This window comes from Crocodylus siamensis, chromosome 1 (assembly GCF_052110815.1).
Source record: "Crocodylus siamensis isolate JL-2025a chromosome 1, ASM5211081v1, whole genome shotgun sequence".
Classification (NCBI taxonomy): Eukaryota; Metazoa; Chordata; order Crocodylia; family Crocodylidae; genus Crocodylus; species Crocodylus siamensis.
In genome coordinates, this window is record NC_143395.1 from 272,699,031 (window position 1) to 272,720,804 (window position 21,774).

The 21,774-nt window shown below is 42.5% G+C and overlaps 1 protein-coding gene across 2 annotated transcripts in view; it reads left to right on the forward strand.

Annotated features, from left to right (window-relative positions):
- Positions 1 to 21,774, forward strand: part of RPS6KA3 (ribosomal protein S6 kinase A3) — a 108,721-nt gene that overhangs the window by 19,530 nt on the left and 67,417 nt on the right. For both annotated transcript variants that reach the window (XM_090062473.1, XM_090062482.1), the window contains exon 2: positions 3,089 to 3,145. In XM_090062473.1, coding sequence (XP_089918599.1) covers positions 3,089 to 3,145 — 57 coding nt within the window. The remainder of the gene's footprint in view (positions 1 to 3,088; positions 3,146 to 21,774) is intronic.

Genomic DNA, 21,774 nt, shown 5'->3' on the forward strand with positions numbered 1-21,774 from the left:
TCCATAGCAGCAGAATGGAAACTTAATAAATTCTTTGGTACAAGTTCTTGAACTAATTGTGATTACCTGGTGTTCATTTTTGTAAGTTTAAGATCATTAACTAGTTCACTTCTGCTCAATAATGTCAAAGTGGGAGAAAAGAAAAAGCGATGTTTAGGCAGCCCTTAAAGTAGAATTCAGAGTTACTGTTACCAAAATTTTTGCCATGGATTAGTCCTTTACTCATGTTGGTTTTTTGTGGGGGGGGTGGGGGGTTGTACTTCTTAAAAGTAGATAGAAGCTGAGGTGCTTTGGAATCATATTACACTGCACAAGCAATATAGTAGATGGTGAGGATGATGGTAGACTTCCCTCTGACTGCAGGGGACATGACAAGGTAATGGTCTTGCAGCAAGGGACATTTAGGTTGCATATTAAGAATAGCTGTCTAAATTATGAGTGATTAATTAAGCACTGGAACAAATTACTTGGAGATTTTAAAGAATAGTTTAGATTAGTGGTGTTCAACCTTTTCTGTTGGTGAACTGAATGGGCAGTGTCCCATCCATCCATAGGCTGCACGTGGCCAGTGGCTCTGATCCAGCACCCAGGGCAGGCACAGCTGCATCTGGCCACACACAGCAGACTGGGGGGCAACCTGGCTCTGATCCAGCCATGTTGGGGGAAGGGGGTCAGGGCCTGGCTCAGATCTGGCTGTGCTGGTGGGGAGGCATGGGAATTAGGCACCTGGGGAGGGTGGCCACTGTTCCTAATCCCTGGGAAGCCCCATAGGCCAGATGTAATGGCTCTGCAGGCTGAGGTTGAGCACCTCTAATTTAGACAGATGCCCCACACATTCTTCCCACCCCTCCCCCAAACACACTTGAACAGGGTTGGAATCAGAGGTGCACCAATGCATCGGTTTGATATTGGAGCAGCACCAATATAAAGAAAATTGACTGTATCAGAAATCGGTCTTATTTGGCCAATAAATGCCCGTGCATGCATGTAGCTTCAGTGCAGCACATAGATGGCAAGGACCACAGCCTGGCAGCTTGGAGAGCTGCATGCAGCTTGTAAATCTGAGTGTGTGGGGAGGGGGGGAGCAGCCCCTCCCTGCCTGGAGCCCCGCACTGCAGCCGTTTGCAGCCTGCCTTGGGGCTGCCTGTGCCTGCTCCAGACAGCCCAGTGTGGTCTGCGAGCTGCTGCAGCAGGGAGCTCCAGCCATGGGGGGGGGAGGCTGCGTTCCTCTGTACTGGGAAGGAGCCCAGGGAAAAGCTGAGCGGGGGTGGGGGAAGAAAAGCATTCCTTCCCCAGCCCGGTGGCCAGCACTCTCTCCTGCTGCCATTGGTAGCCTGCGCGGGGCTATCCGGAGCAGGCGTAGGCAGCCCCATGCAGGCTGCGAGCGGGACACTGAGTGGGCAAGAGGCCACTTTTCTCCCCCTTTCCCCCCACTCAGCTTTTCCTTGGGGTCTTCCCCCCTTACCTGAGTTTCTGGCATAGTGCAGCCATGTGGTCCCAGGCCAGAAGTCCCTGCTGGGGCTTCTGGCTGGGGGAGCAGGGCTGCATGGGGGAGAGATAGAATGGCCTCATGGGCCAGATCTGACCTGTGGGCCATATTTTGCCCACCCCTGCTCTAAGCCCAGTCTAAAAGTCTGTTCCTCCTCTTGGAACCTACTAACTCTAATAGAAAAAAGGTCTCCCAAGTCCCTTCAGAAGCATCTAGGCTGCTGTAAGGATATACAGGGGCCTCTACTCTAGTCTTCGATTACGTTGGGTAGGAGAGGAAGGAGGGGAAAGTTAAGGGGTCATGCTCCTACATTAGATTAATTATAGTACCTGCTCAGGGTTTTCCCTAACATTATCACATAACATTGCTCCAAATGGTTTTGATGTCTACAACATTGCGACCACAGTTCTGAGTGTACAAAGTTTAAACAAACCAGAACAGTCTTTAATCTTGTTCTGTTGCTGCTTAGCAAAGATGCTGCCTGTTTACTGGTTCAGTACAGTATTGCATCAGTCGGTGTCTGTTCAGTTATTGTTTAGATTACCCTCACAATCCTAAGGACTAGGAACTTCCTTTTAAAGATGCAGCTTAAAAGATCAGAGAAATTGAAGGCTTTGGTCTCAAGCACTCTTAAGGGAAAGCTGCTCACTCCCCGTTACTACGTAAGCATGTAGATTTTTCAGTTTTTACCTCCAGTATAAATGGAGCACCTAAGTGACCACTGTTTTCTTAAAAAGTATTGTGAAATGATACACTGTTTCAGTCGGGCTTTAGCAGCTGCTAGAAAACTTGAGATAACCATATTGCATACTCTGCAGTACTTGCTGTGTGGGAGAAAGGGGAGAATGATTTTCTTCCAGCTTACTAAATCTTTTTTTTGTGGCTGTAAATAAAATGCCTCTAAATCCTTGAAGAAAAATTCATCTGAGATGTCCAAACTTCAAAAAACAAGCTAATTTTAAAACAGCGTTTCCTGCTTGAATATGTTCTGGATTTTACCCTGCATGATGAATTCCAAATTTGAAGGCACAGACAAGCAGGTATTTTCATCTTTATAATCCAAGGGCATGAGTTGTGAAGCAAAGAGCTTTAGCAGTTTACCTGTGACCCATTAAGTACCTGATGAATATAGAAATATGCACTGATTGCATTTGCTCTTGGGAAATGTGAAATGGTTGTATCAGTTCAGGGTCATGACGTTTTGTCCCTGAAGATTTTTGTTTTTTCTGTTCCTATTTGTGACTTTTTTTAAAATTACGACCTAAAATTCAACATGTAACTTTACTTTGTAAGATCTTTAGTGATGATGACTTGATGAATGGCAGTTAGGCTTGCAAAATCAATGTGTTGTTAAAAAAAAAAAAGTTTATTTGTTCTGTTGTACTATATGGAAGTGCTTGGGTGTTGCTTTCTAGTGTCAGCAACATGCTTACCTCATAGATCATTGTATTTGAACCAAGAAATAGGTTTCATAGACTAGAGCTCTGATGTCAAAGTGATAGGGGTTATGCCAGGATATTAGATACATCTATTTCTCTCTGCTTTAACTGAATTCAGCAGTTGTAGTAACTTGGCATGTCTTTGCTACATCTCTTACAGAATGGACAGCAAATTGTTGATGAACCCATGGGAGAAGAAGATATCAATCCTCAAACTGTAAGTAAAAATATAGCAAATACAAGTATAAATAGCTTAGCTTTGGCATGTGGTTTCTGGTCACCAGAATTAGAGGCCTTCTGCTCTGCAATTGTATTGTAAACCTATTGTTAACTAGATCTATATTATGTCAAAGATCCTATGTATATGAAAAATTTCTTCCTCGCTAACTGATTCAGTACAGTATCCTTTGTTTGTTAGATACAGCTTTGTTAGTGTACAGTTTAATGTTTTGGGTTTTTTTAGTGTGCAGGGTTTTCTGTGGAGTACAAAGGTGTATAGTATAGAAATTGTCATGGGAAACTCATACCTGCTTCTGGATCTGGGCTGGGCCACCCCAGCTGACCCCCACCCCTGGCCCAGGTTAAGCTGGGTCATGCCTTTCCCCTCCCCTCTCCTCCAGCTAGTTTAGGGCCGCCATGCCTCCCTTAAGCAGGGCTGGGCCACTTTGGAGTCAGCTAAGGCTTTCCTGCCTTTCCTTTAGGGATCAGCAGTTCAGGTGCTGACAGATGACACCAGAGCAACGTATCATGTCAGTAGACAAGGAACAAGATGTATAGGTCACAAGCCTAAAAGGACTGCTGTTAGTTATTCTGATTTTCCAAGTTAACACAGGCCATAGAATTTTCCTGAATTAATTCCTGTTTGACCTAGGACACATTTTTAGGAAAATAATCTGACCTTGATTTTTATACACTTCCAGTGATGGTGAACTAAACATAGCCAACCCTTCATAAGCAATTTCAGTGGGTAGTTAACTCTCACTGTTAATTTGTCTTATTTTGTCTGCCTTTTTATCTAGTTTCAGTTTGCAGTTATTGATTCTAAGACAATGGGACAAAAAGAACATTTGTCTAAAGAACTCTTGCATTATCAAATTTCTCTTGCAAGAGTTGATGACTTCACAACTACCAGATTCAGAACCTTTTCCTGTACTTGATTCAGTCACCTTCAAATAGCTTCTTTCAGGAAGTCTTCTGCTAACTAAAACTATATTCGATGGCATAAAATTAAATTACAAATATACCACTTTTTAAAATTCTCTATTTTGTTAGGAGATTTTTGGTTGGATCTTAAAGTACAATTGATTTTCCCCTCCCCCCTCCCCCCATTACTTCTTTTTCTGAGACTGGGACTTCAGCTTTTGAGATGGTAAAATGATTTCTAGAATTGAACAAGGAGCCATCAGTTAGTTTAAACAATGCTGCCATCTGCTCTTAATTTTTTTCCAATCTTTAGATTTAAAGCTTTGAGTTCTTTTGCACTGCAAAGACTAATTCAGCCACAATTTCAGGTACCTGAAAAACTGAGCGACTTGATGTAAAAATTGAACAGTGCATTAAAAGCATTTCTTACGTTAATTTTGATGTTCGGTTTACTTTGTCACTCTTTAATTTTTAATTTTTTTCATTTTTATTGCAGCGTTTATATTTGCAATATAATGACATGTGGGGAAACTGATCCAGAAGGTGTAATTTCTCATAGGTAGCAGGATGATTAGTTCAGCTGAAAGGTATTGAGACCCTAATTTTATACTTTTTGTTAATTGGGAGGTGTGGCATCTCCCAATAGTAGGATGACCATAATATTTGAGGGAAATCTGGGATAGGATGATCACCAGGGGGGTGCCAGCGTGTGTGTGCGTGTGCGCACGCACGCACATACACATGCAGCTCCTCCCCCTGACCCTGCAGCTTCCCATGTGTACCCCTCTCCTGACCCTTGTTCCAGTGTGCAAGTGATGCTAGTTGCAGCCCAGCGGGGTCTGGTCCAGGGAGGAGCTCATTGGCTGGACTCTCTGGAGAAAGTTGAAGCAAAAGTCTCAGGTTGGCAGGAACCTTCATGGCTTCTGACTCAGGAGCTGCACATGGGGGCGGGTTTCTGACCATCCGGGATTTTTACTTCAATTTTCTCCAGTGGCTGGGATGTTGAGCCTCCAAAATACAGGATTGTCCTGCCCAGTCCAGGACATATGGTCACCCTGCCCAGTAGGTATTGCCTGTGATCAGTTTGTAAGAGAAACTATCAGCAATGAAATAGTAACATTTTTATCTTGCTAGTTTTTACCTAAGAAATTTGGTGTTCACAGCTGAGTTACTGTTTCTGTCTGCAGAGTCAAAGAGGTATCGCCTACATCTACTTGCATTCAGGTCAAATTTAGGAGAATTTGAAATCATAATGTAGCCACCTTGGTAGTCTCCTTGCAATAAAACTCTTATCCTATGCTACACCAATACGACAATTAATTAGCAGATATGGCACATACACAAAATATAAGCCATCAGATAAATGGTCATTCAGTTAAAACATGGCCTAGTACAGGGGTTGACAGTTTATGGCCCATAGGCCAGATTCAGTGGATCTGGCCTGCAGAGTGGGGACTTGAGTAATGTTTGGAGGTGAGGGGCTTTGAATATGTGCTGCACTGAGTCATGGCCAGGCACTTTACCCATACCATACCACAGCTGGGCAGCAGAGGGAAGCAGACCAGTAAGTATCCTGGACTTACCTTCAAGCTGAATTCGGTCATTATGGCCCACCACCAGAAAATGTTGCTGACCCCTGGTCTAGTATGCATCATAAATGGCCATGAACAAAAATTGACGTGTAAATAACGAGGTAAAATCTTATGTATGACCTAAAATACCTGTATGGCCTTCTTTAGTGAAGTAGAAAAATAAGTATATGTACTTACAGAATACATAAAAATACTCAGTGATGTTCATTGAATAGAGTGTACGTATTTGACTCTGTTTTGCCCACGAGGTGGTAAAATTGAAAGGCAAATATGGTTTAAAGTGATAACTGCCTGCCTTAATTCAGGATGGATCATGGTAATCTTTTAGATGTTTCCCTTATTGAAAAAATGATGGTATCCATTACTTTAAATTAATTTCTTGTTCACTGGAGAAAAAGAAAAATCGGTCCTTAGAGTTATGCTCCATGATTAAATGTCCAGTGTTTTCTGGCCAATTTAGAATAATTCTCTTGAGAAGTGTAACTTCTAATAGATGTGAAAACAAATGCTGTTGCAAAGGTATTTTGTCTCATGGATGTCTTCTAACATGGAACTCCTATGACTGTCTCCCCTTACACTTATTGTTAGGGGTGCACTGATAGAGATTTTGGGGGCCGATACCAATAGCCAATTTTTAAGGAGGCATATTGGCTGATACCTATTTGATTTCTGATACAGCTTCATGCAGCTGGTAAGTCTGTTGTGGAAGGGAAGGGGGAGGAAAAGGGCATGGTGGGGTGCATATCGGGGTCCCTGCAGCGAGGCAGGGGCTGGGCAGCACCCACCACTGCATGCACCCTGGGAGGACACAGGGGCACGTGGCCCCGGATCTGCGCTGGAGAGGTTGCAGCTGTGGGCTAGGGCTGGGGCTGCACTGGGATCCTTTCAGTGGGGGCTGGGCTATGCTCAGGGCAGGCAGCGGTGGTGCTGGGGGGGGGGCCTATGGGAGAGGCTGCAGCCACCCCAAATTTTGCTGTAGCTGCCTCCTCCCAGTGCCTCCGCCCACCCCAAGCACAGCCCCATCCGAACCCCCCTCTTCCCATGCGCTGGGAAGAGCCCAGTATGGTCCCGGCTGCAGCACAACCTCTGCACACCACCAGTACCACCACCCCCCCTGCACAGTGGCAGGAGCTGCCCCTGGATGAACTGTGGCTCCACCCCATCCCTGCCTCTGCCCCACTTCCTCCCTCACTGCGGGTGCCTTGATCTGCCCCCCTTCCTTCCCTCCTCCCCTTCCACCACAACAGACTTAACAGATGCATGCAGCTCTCCAAGCTGCAAGGCTGTGCTCCTTGCTGCCTGCAGGCTGTGCTGCGGCTACACACATGCACGCACATTTATCAGTCCCATCAGGCCGATTTCCAATGCAATCATTTTTCTTTGTATCGGTGCCGACCTGATATTGGACTGATGTATCAGTGCACCTCTACTTATTGTGATACTATATGTTACTTTATACTTTACTATACCATACATTTTTTATACTTAAGATATACAGCATGCTGCACAGCTTTTAGTTAATCTGAAATTATTTAGGTCTCTGATACTATGGTAAAACACAACCATTTTATGTGCCACATAAAAAGTGAATGGTAACTCTGAAAAAAGTTAAAAATCATCAGATTGAAGACCTATGACATCTAATTGTTTGGCTTGCTTAGATCATGTAACTATATTTCATTATGAGGACTAGCGTATTTGCATTTTCTGCAGTTCTTTCAGCTACTGAGGAGAGGGTTCTTTTCAGACTTGGATTACATTAACCCCCATGATTGTGACTTTGTTACTCTTAAAATTTAGTTTACACTCTATTTGTTTTTCCAGTTAACTGAAGAGCATTTTTAAAAATGACTACCTCATGCTATAGAGATTTCAGTTGTCATGGCACAAGCTTCTACTGATGTTTCCCCACATCTGTTCACATACACAAAAAATGAGGGTGTGGGAAAGAGATCTAGTAATAATCTACCTAATAAGCTCTAATTCAATGAGGGGCTTAAAGCACAGTATTTTCTCTGTGTTCGTGTGCTCGCTCATCCCTTGTATGCATAAGATTTTGTGGAATAGCATGGTCCATCATGGTTGTATGCGTCTAGTGCAGGGGTCAGCAACCTATGGCATGAGCGCCATTTTCAACTTCGATATGATTTTGATGAGCACGCAGACTGCCTCCCGCTCCGAAATTCCAATTCCAATCCCAATTCCATCTTTGGAAATTCCAATTCCAATCCTACTCTGAAATTCCAATTCCAATCCCGATTCCATTTTTGGATTGGGAAACTAGTGGGGACGGGCTGGAGCTGGGAGAGAAAGAATGAGCCTGGAATTTAAGATGGGGAAGGGACTGGGATTCAGTAAAACATGACCCAACTCGGGGTTGCAAATGACAGTGGTTTTATTGCACAGGGGGGATGGTGACACAATGCCAAATTGGTTCCCTTGCACCTCTACCCACACACAGAATGATAGCAAGGGTTAGAGAGACTTGGTGCAGGGGCTGAAGTCCAGGAGGAGAGAGAGACAGAGGGAGAGTCCAAATTGTAGGAGGATGTATGCAGGTAATATCTGCCTATCCAGGCTGCAAAGGGGTCCTTGTTCAGTAGATGTTGTCCAGAGGGGGGTTGCGAGCAGGGCATCTGGGTGAATAGGTGGTATGGCATGGTGCTGGTCCAGATAAATAGAGCATCCCGCTGGGTCTGTCTTCACTGCCCCCTTTTATAGGGGCAGACCTTGTGTGACCCTAGCGACAGGAAGCATGCCCAGGCAAGGGTCAGCCCCTGGTGTACTGAGCATGTGTGCTCCATGCAGGGATGTGCAGTTTTGGTTGTCAGTAATGGTGAGAGTTGCTGATTCTACAGGGTCTTTTGTCTTTCAAATGCTCAGTTCTTGTCTCTGTTCCTGGGTGAGGTCTGTGGTTCCTAGATGAATCAATGTGAGGTGACGGCCCATTCGTTACAGGCCATTCAGTAGAGGCCTGTTAAGGTTGTATTTCAATCATTCCCAATCACACTCATTCATCAGGGAACCAATTTACATGGGAGGGGTACATGACTCATGCAGTTGCAACATGGGGGATGCCTGGGCAGAGAACACAAGATGGAGACTTGACATATAAAATGGAAACTTGACATTACTTTGGTTCACTTACAAACACAGGCCTAAACCATACAATATCCATATGAAACAATAAAAATCGATACGAGAATGATGATACAATATACAACAGTAAGAATCAATACAAATCTAATAATAATACAGTATAAAACAGTGTATATCCAAAAACTTGCTACCAAAATAAGTGTTAAAGCTTATCCTAAGTCTGTGCTCGCTTATGCTTGTCTATAGGGAATAGAGAGGGAAAGAAAAAGTCCTAAATGACTGGGGAAGAGGAGGGAATGCATTTTAAAAAGGAAAAAAAAAAAGAAAGAAAAACTGGGGGTTTTGCTACAGGATCTGGAACCAACTTCCAAGGGGAAGTGGTGCTTGCTCCTACCCTGGGGGTCTTCAGAAGGAGACTAGACAAACACCTTGTCGGGGTCATTTGACCCCAGTACTCTTTCCTGCCATGGCAGGGGGTCGGACTTGATGATCTGCTCAGGTCCCTTCCAACTCTGAAACTATGAGATAACATTCCTTCCTGATCCCAGTCTGGCCCCACCAATGGCCCCAGTCCAGGAGGTGTCCAGCGCCACTATCATGATTTGTTTTTTCTCCCCCTGAAGTTGAAGGGTACATTTGACAAAATGCCAGCTCCTAAGAACACTAAGCTAGATGTACATTCATTTCAGCCTTCTTGGACAGACAAATTTGTATATATTCAAAAGGAGGACTGTGCTGTTTGTGCTTTGGTGTGCAAGTGGTGTTTGTCCCACATCAAGTGCTTGACAACATTTTCAAATGAAGAATGAGAGAAACTTTCTTGATGAAGCAGACACAGTTGAATTGATCAGAAAGGGGCAGTAACAGGATGCAAGAAACAAATCAATGTTTTTAAACACTTAAGTGTAAGTAAAAATCAAGCCACAGAAGGAAGTTACAAAATTGCACAGTGCATTGCAAAAAACAGAAAGCCATTTACAGACGGGGAATATATAAAAGAAGCTTTCCTCAGCAGTTCGGAGGTTTTGTTCAATGACTTGCCAAATAAAGACATGATCCTATCTAGAAAAAAACTGCCTGTCTCTGCCAGAACAGTTAAGACGTGCGAGTGAAATGGCAGAAAACATAAATGAAAAGCAGACAACTGCATTAAGAGACACAGCGGTGTTTAGCATCACTTGATGAGAGCATGGATATAAATGACGTTCCACGTTTGACAGTTGTTGCAAGATACTGTGCTTCTGATGAAATTGGAGAGGAACTTTGTTGCCTAAAACCCCTGCATGGTACAACAAAGGGGGAAGATATTGTGGAAACTTTTGTAAACCATTTTGAAGAACAAGGAATCAACATAAGAAATATATTTTGTGTGACAACAGCTGGTGCTTCTGCCATAGTCAGAAAACAGAAGGGGTTTATAAAGTTACTTGAAGATCAGATCAGCCACCCGACAGTCAAATTTTACTGTATCAATCATCCATCAAGAAAACCTGTGTGCTAAAGTTTCTAATTCACAACTCAGTAATGTGATGAATGTAGTGGTGTGAATTGTGAATTTCTTTGTTGTTAGATCTGTTTTGACTAACAGACAGCTTCAAGCACTGTTAGAAGAGATGGACAGTGCTTATAGAGACATTCCACTTCACAGCAACATCTGGTGGCTAAGTTGTGGCAAGGTTTTGATGTGCTTTGTAAATTTTTGATGCAATCAAGGCCTTTTTGTTGGAAAAAGGACAAAGCTTCCCCCAACTGGATGATAACAAATAGCTGTGTAAGCTCATGTTCCTAACTGACATCACCGTTCACGAACTCAGCCTCAGTCTCCAGGGTGCATGGCAAATAGTTCTGGATCTTTATGAAATCTGGAAGGCATTTCTTGCAAAACTAGCAGTTTTTTCTCTGGATATTCAAACTTCAGCTTTCTGCTACTTCCAACACATAAAAGAGCGATCAACATGTTGCAGTGTTAGTGTTGATGAGATTGGGATTTGTCTGTATTTCAGTGGATGGGTGTTGAAGATTTTGAAATGCAGCTCATTGAGTCAAAAAGCTCAGAATTGTGGGCATCAAGTTTAGAGATCTTCAGAGGCTGAAGAGATCTAGGTCCCTCAGTCTCTTCTCACAGGACCTTAGCTGCAGGCCTCTGACCATACAAGTGACCCTGCTCTGAATGGTCTCAAGATTCTCCGCATCCCTTTTGAAGTACAGCGCCCAAAACTGGACACAGTACTCCAACTGCGGCCTGACCAGTGCTGCATAGGGGGAAGCATCTTCTCCCTGGACCTGTTCATTATTGTTAGCAAAATGCTAACATTATGCATCTGCTAATGCATGGTAAAGTGCAGTTAGCCTTGTTGATCACTTCATCGCGTTGACGATTCATGTTCATCTTGGAGTCAACTATGACTCCAAGATCCCTTTCTGCTGCCGAAAAGGTCATCCCCCAGCCTGCAAATGTGTTGGTGGTTCTTTTTGCCTAAGTGCAGCACTTTGTACTTGTCTTCTTTGAACTGCATCCTGTTTTTTTCGGCCTATTCTTTTCCAACCTGTCCAGATCCAGCTGGATCTGTTCCCTACCCTCTGGTGTGTTAACTTTGCCCCATAATTTGGTATCATCTGCAAAGTTGGACAGGGTGCTCTCCATGCCCTCATCCAAGTCACTGATGAAGACATTGAAAAGCACCAGTCCAAGGACCGATCCTTGTGAGACGCCACTGCCCTCATTCTTCCAGGTTGATATCGACTCATCCACCTCTACTCTCTGGGCATGACCCATAAGCCAATTTGCCACCCACCTGACCATATAATCATCTTCATCACAGCCTATCAGTTTATTTACGAGAACAGAATGAAGTACCATATCAAAGGCCTTCTTAAAGTCTAGGTAGATGGCATCTACCTGCATCTAAGCATTTTGTGACCTGGTCATAAAAAGAAACAAGCTTAGTCAGGGAGGATGTACTTACACTGAATCTGTGCTGATTTCCTTTCAACATTATTTCCCGTGCTAGGCTCCCACAAATGTGATCCTTAATGATTTTTTTCCAGAGTTTTCCCAAGGGTAGAGGTGAGACTAACTAGCCTATAGTTTCCTGGTTCTTCCCTTCTCCCCTTCTTGAAAATAGGGACCACATTGGCCCTTTTCCAGTCCTCTTGGACCTGATCAGAGCACCATGAGTGCTCAAACAGCCATGCCAGCGGCTCTGCTATGACACTGGCCAGTTCCTTCAACACCCTTGGATAAAGTTCATCCAGGCCTGCTGATTTGAACACATCCAGTCCCTCCAAGTGCCCCTTCACTAAGGCTGCGATAATAGTTAGTGGGCTGGTGTCCCTCTTGTGTCTATGTATGATCCAGTTGGAAGATTTGTCTTGGTCTGTGTCTAGGAATACAGATGCAAAGAACTGATTGAAGAGTCCAGCTTTGTCCCCCCTCTCTGTCACCAGTTGCGCTACTTTGTCTTGTAGGGGTCCTATGCTACCCTGCATCTTCCTTTTGCTCCCTATATACCTGAAGAAGGACTTTTTGTTGTCCTTAATTTTTGTCACCAGCCTAAGTTATAATCCTGCTTTGGCCTTCCTAACTGATTCCCTGTAAGTGCAAGCCAAGGAGGGTATACTCCTCCTTGATAGCCACGCCCTGTTTCCACAGCCTGCATACCTCCTTCTTTGCCCTTAGGGTTTCCTGGACTTCTCTGTTCAGCCAAGAGGGCTTCTTGGCCCCTTTGTCCCTTTTATGCACAGCAGGATTATCTCCTGTGCCTGTAGGGGATCGCTCCTTTGAGGAACAACCCTGCCTGGCCCCCCATTTTGCCAATGCTCTTGAGCTTTAATGCCTCACTAACTAATTTCTTGAGCACACTAAATCTGGCCTTTCTGAAGTCTAGTACTTCAGCCACGCTGGTTAGTTTACCCACCCTTTGCTGGATAGCGAATGCAGGTTAAGAACCTACGTGAGCAGTTAGACTTGGCTGACTGCTTCTCCCAGCAGATGTCGGGGTAGTTTAGGTCACCCATGACAACCATATTTCTTGACCCTATGGCCTCTGAGAGCTGTCTGGAGAATTGTACAGTGTTCCACCAGTGTGTGTTTCAATGGGACAACAGAAAGTTCTCTTGGATACTTTGAATGCTTGTATTCATATACATAAGCACATGGTGTTTCCAGCATGTTCTGCTTGACTGTCTTTAAGATATTTCCAGTGTCCGTTTAGATCAGGGATTGGCAATATTTTTTAGCAGAATGCCAAAAATACCCACAACCTTGACTTGTAAGATCTAGGCCTAGCTCATCCTCCTGGTGTCGTGGTCTGTAGTAGACCCCCACCCCCACTATCAAGTCCCTTTCCGCTGGCCCCCTTGTATCCTGACCCACAGTACCTCGGTTTGGTCCTACTCTGATCCCATCTTGATTATAGAGGATGTATATTATTCATCAGCATGGAGAGCAACACTCTCCACTTTTTTTCCCCACTCTGACCCATCTGTACAACCTGTAACCCTCAATGCCTACTGTGCAATCGTGAGTAGTGTCCCACCAGCTTTCATTTAATCCAATCAAGTCAAAGTTGTTGCTTGCGAACAGGAGTGCAAGTTCCTCCTGCTTGTTCTCCATGATCCTAACATTAGTGTAGAGATATTTAAGTCCCCTGATGGGTGCCCTTGGTACCTCCCTGTCCTGATGTCTATCAAACCTCTTAGTGCTTACCTGGAGATTCCATCTCCCAATGGGATGGAGAAAATAAAGTGACATACTCTAGTAGCAAAGTAGTCATGGGAACAAACAGTGAGTTAATTAACCCCGTGTACACAAAGGGAGACCTTACCCAAGTTGTGTCTGTTGGCTTAGTGAGGTAGGAGGGTTTTGAAGAGGAAAGCATTGTGGTCTGGTTGTATCTGAAAGAATTTTATCAGTTGTCTTGTATAGGAAGGAGCAACACAGGAATCAGAAGACCAAAGAGATTATAATACTGCATACAGATTAGGAGGTGACTAGTGACTGAACATACGTTTTAGCACTGTGAGTATGAGTAAGGTTTGGATTTTTAATTATTTTGTACAGGAAGAATAACAGAAATGTTATCTGCTGATAGCAAATTATTTCTGCATTTTCCGTTGAATATTTAATGCATGCTTTCAGTTGAAGTTTGGGGTTTTTCATTCTTTTGAGGAAATGCAACATCATGTAAACTAGTTCAGTAGCACTTCATGAGTGCACGGTTTCATCTATTGCTTTTATTAGGAACAGTGCTAAATATGAATCATTGAATAGAGTTGGATAGTTACACTTGTAATCAAACATCAGATCAGTAATACTTTCAGTTCTGGATATGTTAAAATGAAACACAGTCTCCTGAGGCAGCAAGCCAGCCAGCCATGACCTGTGCCCTTGGTCAGCTATCTCCAGGCAGATGGGGGAGCCTGGAAAACATGTTGGATGAGTGTATGGGGTCCCCCTGGTGCGGGCTGTTTACAGAGCACCCAGCCAAGCCCTATAACACTTGTACAGTGCTCCACCAGTGCGCGTTTCACTGGCACAACAGAAGTTGTAGAGTTCTCTCAGATACTTTGAATGCTTGTATTCATACACATAAGCACATGGTGTTTCCGGCATGTTCTGCTTGACTATCTTTAATATATTCCCAGTATCTGTTTAGACTAGGTGCTGGCAATATTTTTTAGAAGAATGCCAAAAATACCCACAACCTCGACTTGTGTGCCAGGGATGGGTGGCAAGGGAGCAGAGAGGGGCCTGATCCCTGTTCGCAGCACAGGCCTGGCCCCTTCCCTGAGGCATGAGTGCTGAACAGAATGCCTTTGCATGTCATACTGGCATGCATGCCAGGGGTTGCCTATTCCTGGTTTAGACTAAAAATTAGAAGGTACAAATATCAAATGAAATAAATTGTTTTCCATAACAGTAGATATGTTGCTTAGTAACTTGACTTCTGACTTGTCCACTCTTCCTGGGAGCAGGGAGTAAGTTAGAAGCATTCTGTTGCGGATGTTATCAAACAATCTGCTTAGATTTCCTGTGCTGATCATCTGTAATATCAGCTATGTGAGCACTATTGCTTTCCAGTTTTTCCTTGTTTTACCACAGGGGAAAAAAAAAAAAAAACAGGCCTCTTTTTTACAGGCTCTGACTTGCCTGACAGGAAACTGTCTAATTGCCGGAACAGCTGGTAGCAGCAGGAGGTCTAGGGCTTGGTCTTCCCCATCAGACTTATGATTGCTAGGTCAGAAAAATTAAAAACCATGGCCTCCTAGCCATGTTTAAGTTTCTGGCTTTACGTATTCGCTGTATTCAGGTAAGCATTGTTTCTTATGTTTTGGCTTAAACAATTTTTGGAGCAATCATAATCTTTTCATGTTTTGTGAACTATAATTTTAATCAAAACTTGTCATATTTTAATTTTCCCTAAATATTCATATTTTTAAAAATGTTGATGGTCCTGTTAAATTTGAGACTTTGAGAAGGTTTCAGTTTCTGTTCAGCACTAATATCTGTGCTTGTGATTAGCATTCTTTTATGGATATTTTTTCTAGTGTAACTATATGTTTTTATAAGCTTCTAGATAAACTGAAAAATTGAAGCTTACAAATACTTGAAATGTTTGTTGACAGCTTATTAAGAACAGTTCATTTTTGTGTTTATAGGTAATGATATACATAACAGATGAAAAAAGATAACTGTCTTAAAAGATACTGTTGCTTAAGAGTTGGACTTCAAAAATTATATAATTTGGATTCCTTTTTTTTTTTTTACACAGTTTAAAAGGGATACTTAAATATACTTTTGTAAGAAAATTCTTGCACAGATGGATCCTCTCCCCTTATACTTATCACAAGGTTTTTTTATAATGTGTATGCAGTATCTCACACAAATACGTTCAGTAGCAAAATGCTTTTTTCTTAGCTGAAACAAATGTTCATATTGCTGCCTTTTTCATTAGTTAGTTGACAAAAGCTCTTGAGTTTGAAAAATTAGTTTAGGATAATAGCTTACTCACAATGGTGTATTTTTACAGATCAGTAAACAGAAAATTAAAATAGGCCCAATATTGGGGTAATATGGAAATATGCGTTTTAATTCTGTAACTGAAATGTTCAAGTAAACTTGAAAGGCATATAAAACAGAGCAGCTAATTTAAAATGTGTACCTATGTTAATTTTCAGAAAGCAGAAAGCTATTAGATAAATTTTTATATTTGGATAGAATTTGCATATTTTGGATGTTTAAAATGTGTTTAAATTTACTACCATTGGCATCCCTGTGTAGTATTTAAGTATTTTGATAAATTTAAAATGTTGCACTGATGAATTTGGCATAATTTATTTGACTAAATATGTATGTGTATTAGTTCACAGGCATTGTCAATTGGAGAATATCACTGAATTAAGCCTTTCTTTTTTCCTGTCCTTTTCTTTTTTTTTTTTCCTTTTTTGCCCCACTATTACCATCAGAAATATTTTGAGTGTCAGCTACGCTTCACTCCAGTAGAATTTTATTGCTGGGGTTGTGGTTTTTTTGGTAACCTTGCTGACAGTTGCATTTCCTTTATCTTTTCAGTAAAAAGCATTAAGCATTCTCTTTTTAAGAAAAGAAAAAGTTTCTAAAGAGCATAGTTTGAGAGTTGCATTTAAATCGCTTGGAAATGTAAGTTCCACCCTATGAGTCTTTTTTTCCTATGCTGATGTGTGCAGTCTTTTCATGAGGTCATTTATTGTTTGGTCACAAGAAAAAAATTGGTTTAAAAATCATGTAATTATGATTTTTCTTGTGAACAGTACTTACAAGGGCTCAGGAGTCAGGGTCATCCAAATGGTAACCTGCGGGCCAGTTAGATAATGGCTCCTAGATGTTTCTGTATTATAAATAAATAAGAGACAAATCCCTTTTTCATAGCTTTCCTTGCCACAGCATGAGCTTACCCAGAGGTGTACCTGGCAGGGTCTGTAGGCTCCAACTGTGCAGAATTCTTGTCCAGTGTAGAAGCTTGGGTGGAAGAATGCGACAATCATTTTACCAAATTTGAATTACTGAGAAATGAACAACCTGCTTAGAACAGCAGTTGAAAATCAGTCTTCCAGCATAAAATTTTGAGCAGTGTGATTTTTACAAAGCATCCTATTCCTAGCTATTAGACAAGAAATAGGACAGGACTTATTTAAACGTAGTGAAGAATTGCTTCCTGTGTTTAAGGGAGCATGGTTTTTAGATTGTATTGGTATTCATCAGCACATACCTTTGCAAAGGTGCCTTTTCTGGCTGACTGTCTCCAACTGACTTTAACTGGAGTCAGTTGATACTGATTCTTTTGTGCAGAAGATGGATCTTCCACAATTCTTCTTGCACTAAGAATTAGCTTCCTATTTTTAATATTTAGTACTTGTAGGTTTGTGTGTTGGTATCAGCATGTATTAATTTTGTTTAATTATGTAGATATTTTACATACATTCCTTCTTTGTTTTAATACAAAATATAAATGTTGCATTTCATCCACACAGAAAAAATGTAGCCTGTGACAAAAACATAAACAGCAGTGTTAGTACCTAGTGGATCAACAGTAGAAGGTAGCTCCCCGCCACTGAGTGCACTCCTGAGGGCTGTGGGGACCCGTATCCCTCAGACCTGTGTACAGGATGGGGGCAGATGTGGGCTTGGGCTCCCCACCCTGCTGCCCTTCCTCCGGGGCCTCCACAGCCCAGTGAATGCAACCTGGCACTGCAGGGAGCAGTGGGGCTGTGTGGGAAAGCTTGTTGCCACTGAGCTCCATGCTGCTCTGACGATGTGTCCCCTGCCTGCATGGCTGCAATGGGGGTGGCAGTGTGGGGTTGTGTCCTTCATTGCTGCTGTGTGCAGGGTATGCCTCACCAGGGCAGTACAGAGCTTGCAGTGACGGCAAACTTCCCTGTGTGACCCCACTGTTCCCTGCAGCGCCAAGTCGCACCTGCTGGGCTGTGGAGGCCCCAGGGAAGGACAGCAGGGTGGGGAGCCCGAGCTCGCACCTGGCCCCACCTCATGCATCGATGTGGGGGGGCATGAGTTCCCCCTGCCCCCCCAGGAGTGTGGATAGCAGCAGAAAGCTGGCCCCACCCCTTGCCCCATCATGAGCCACCCATGGCCTTGTCCTCCTCCCCACTGGGGCCCTGCAGCCACACATTGCAGCCCTAGGCCCCAAGTAACCTCAGCCCTGCCCAACTCTCTCCCTCCCTTTGGGGGTTTCATTCTCCCCCCCCCCCCCCCCCCCCCCACACACACACACACTTACCTGCAGGAGCTGTTCTCCAAGCTGCTGGCGGCCACATGCATATTCACATGATGTCCCCTGCCTGACTACCCTCCTCCCACTCCCCACCCCAGCCTAGAACTCTGCCAGCCTGCAGAGAGCTCTTTGCAAAACTGCAAAATCTCTGGGTTTCTCCAGTAAAATAAGAAATCTGCATTTTCTTCTGGTAAATGGGAAAATGTGTGTTTTTCTGTGTTTCCGTGGGCAATGGAAAACCCAGATCCCTGCTGATTTAGATAGGAAGGCTTCTTCAAACTACCATTTCCTCCAGCCTGCAGCACTTCAAAGAGTGGAATTCAGCCTACTGAGCAAGGCCTTTGACTTTTACCCTGCCAGTGACTCTTTTAAGGGCAAACCATCAGGATGGCTGGCACAACATAAATAGGAGGCCATGTAAATCACAGCTGAAGAATCCACCTCCCCTGCAGACTTCAAATCAAAGGCATTATAATGAAACTGGGAGCTGCAAGAGAAAAAGCAACAGGATGCACATAAAGAAGAAAGGAGAAATAAAATATAAATAGCTGCTTTGATTACCAGTAATCACCATGTGCTTGTAAGTTTAAAAAAAATCTATTTGAAGTGGGAGCAGAACATTATCTTCTCCCAGGCAAAACAGTAGATCCTTGCTTGCTATAACAAATTAGTAATTTTGGTGCTGTTCAGTGGCTTTCCATTTTTATGAAAGGAAACAAAATTAAATCCTACATTGTGAAGAAATTTCCTCACTTCAGACATTTGTGTTTATTAAAACTTGAGTGGTATAGGGTTGTAATGTTCTGTTTTGGGTGGAGGGGGGAGTTTGGGGGCCTGCTGGCTAGTTGGTTAGTTGTTTTTGGGGTATGGGGGGGGTTCTCTTTGATTCCAAGGCATTTAATACCAGTTAAGTCAGTAACTTTGTAGTTGGTAAATTTTGTTTTCAGTTTGAATTCACATTTCAGAAATTGCATGGGAATGCATACTTCAAAAGCAGCTGTTCTCACTGAATTTTTAAAACAACTGTGTAAACACTTTCTGTAGTTTATCTTTTTCTTTTTTAACTTTTTTAGATAGAATTTTAAATGTTGAGGTCAACTGACAAGCATTTTTACCTAGATATTATACAACAATTTATAATACCTAGCAATGTTTTCAGAAGTCATAAGAATCTATTTAGTGTTGTTAAGCTGTAAAGTCTTGTGAAATGAAAGATTTTTGTTTAATTAAATTATGGAAACTGTGGAAAAGGATTGAGATTTTAAAAATATGAAACAGTACCACTACTACACTCTCTCTAAATTTTGTGTAATCTGATTCTTTTTTTTAAACTGTGCCATCACATGAAAATGACTGTGTTGCACTCTACAAGCTTGCTTCCTTTTACATAATTTGTAGAGAATTTATTTCTGTAGATAGCACTGAAGTTATTTGTCCTGACATTTGTAACAACTTACAGAAAGCAAGTGCATTGAGGAGACTTCCGGACTTAGGGAGGGGAGGAAAAGGAAATTATGTATACGAGTCAAGGAACTGTGCCAACATTGAGTCATCCTTTTAAAATCACTTAATATGATCCATTAAGCTTACTGTCTTTAACAATAGTGTACCCAAACTTTTATGTAACTTCACTGGCAAGCCCTTTAAATATGCTTGGTTAAATATCAGCTTTCTAAATCATTGCCTTTTACTAACCGATTAATAATTATTTAATATACCTTATTTTTAATAAAGGATACAGAAATACACCTTTAGTAAGTAATATACAATTAAACTTTCGTTATTAAATACAGTGAAGTTTTCAAAAAAAAAGAAGCAAGGAGCAAGTTGTAGCAGTGCCACAGTCCCAAGTAATGATCGGGGAAGTAATTCTACTGTCTTTACTAAAAAGAAAAGGCTTTTCAATCACGAGTGATGGGTGGGGCTCCATGACAGCCCTTGGAGCCAGTCAGCAATGAGGGGCAGGGCCACTGGGGCCTGTTGGCTAATGAGAGGCATGGGGGGCCCACCATGCTCCGTCTGCAAAATGGCTGCCCAGGTCTACATTCGGCTTGTGAAATTGGGGTGCAGCCCCCCAAGTTAAGTAGGTCTCTACTTATGTTTCATCTAGTGGTGAAGAATACACAAGCATTGAAAAAAATTTCCTGACTACCATCATATCACCTTTTGACAGACCTGAAGTTTTAATTGACAAATAAATTACCCCATTAGAGTTGTGCTACAACAGAACTGGCCACTCCAGTCCTGCCTTCACCAAGAGCACCATGGTGAGACTGACTAGTTTTCTCCAGCTTTCCTGGCTGTATGTCCAGATCACAATGGGGAGTAGTGTAAACTGACAGAGGAGGTCAATTTGCCAGTGTATTTGAATATTTTGTTTTATTTGACCAACCTGGAGAGGCTGTGAAAGCAAGTTGTATGCGTGGTTTTAAAGGTGCTGGGTGCAGTGAGCCTGACACTGGGGAAATGCTCCACAAAAATCATGCATTTGTGTTTTCAGTACGTTCCTAATAATACTATGTGAATAGCAGGAGACACAGTTATTAGGATGGGGGGGTGGGAAATCAGATCTTATCACTATATTAAATGAATGTGTGGATGAGCCTAAGTTAAATACATCATGAATGTGCTTCCTTTTGCCGTGACCCTATCAACACTTGTAGAAAATAAGTGGTGTCTCAGGGCTGCCAAATTATTTATTCCATCGTTTAGTAATTTTCACTTTTTTCCTGTTTCCATCAAGTAACACACTAACCTTGTATAAATCTGATTTTCTTTTCTTTTTTTGTTGTTGAAAACAAAGCTAGCAAAAGAGCTGGGTCGTGTCTTCTGGTTTTGTAGCTTCTGTTCACATGGAACGATCTGATTCTATGATTCTGTGATCCTGTTTTTGCATATCTAACATCCATTTCCATGTGAACAGAAGCTACAAAACCAGAAGACACGACCCAGCTCTTTTGCTAGCTAGGATGAGGGTTCCTAAATTGCAATCCTGGAATTTGGACTTAAAAGTTGCCCTATATAAAAGTAAATACAGCTTTATAGAAACTGCATAAACATGGCACACTTCAAGAGCAATTTCAAAATAAGTAGAATCCAGTAAAAGAGTTTCTGGTGGGGTCTGGAGAGATCTTAGTCTATTAATATTCACTTCTGGTAAACAGATTTAAAAATCAGAATGCTCGGTACAGTGGTAAATGACTGCTCACTTGTAAAAAGCCATCTGGATCATGTAAGCTGGTTTCAGTATGTATTGTAATACAATTACATTCAAGGCCTTTTATCTAGGAACAAAGGACCCTGTAGGTATATGTTAGATGATAAAAGTGAAATTGAGCTCATAATGAGTAACTAAAACACCAGATGTGATCCTTCCATGTTGAAGTAGGGAAGCATTGGTTAGAAGATGAGTTGGCATTACGTTTATGTACAATAGAAGCATGATCATTGTTGCAGTAATGTGGCTAATTTTTAACTGCATACCCAGAAAAGAGATCCTTCATTGATACGCAGCAGGAACTAGAACCGGTTATTCCATCTCGAGTACTTTCCTCATGGGTCTGCCAAGTCAAACTCTACTCTTTTGGGCCCCAGGGACTTCCATCACTTTCTATCCAGTGGTTCCAACACAAGGGATGTGTAGGATGCTCTCTGCCCTCGATCATAGACTAGTGGTTAAGACACTTCATAGGAAAATAGGTTTGGGTTAAAACATCAGAGTAAGGAGGGCATAAATCCAGGTC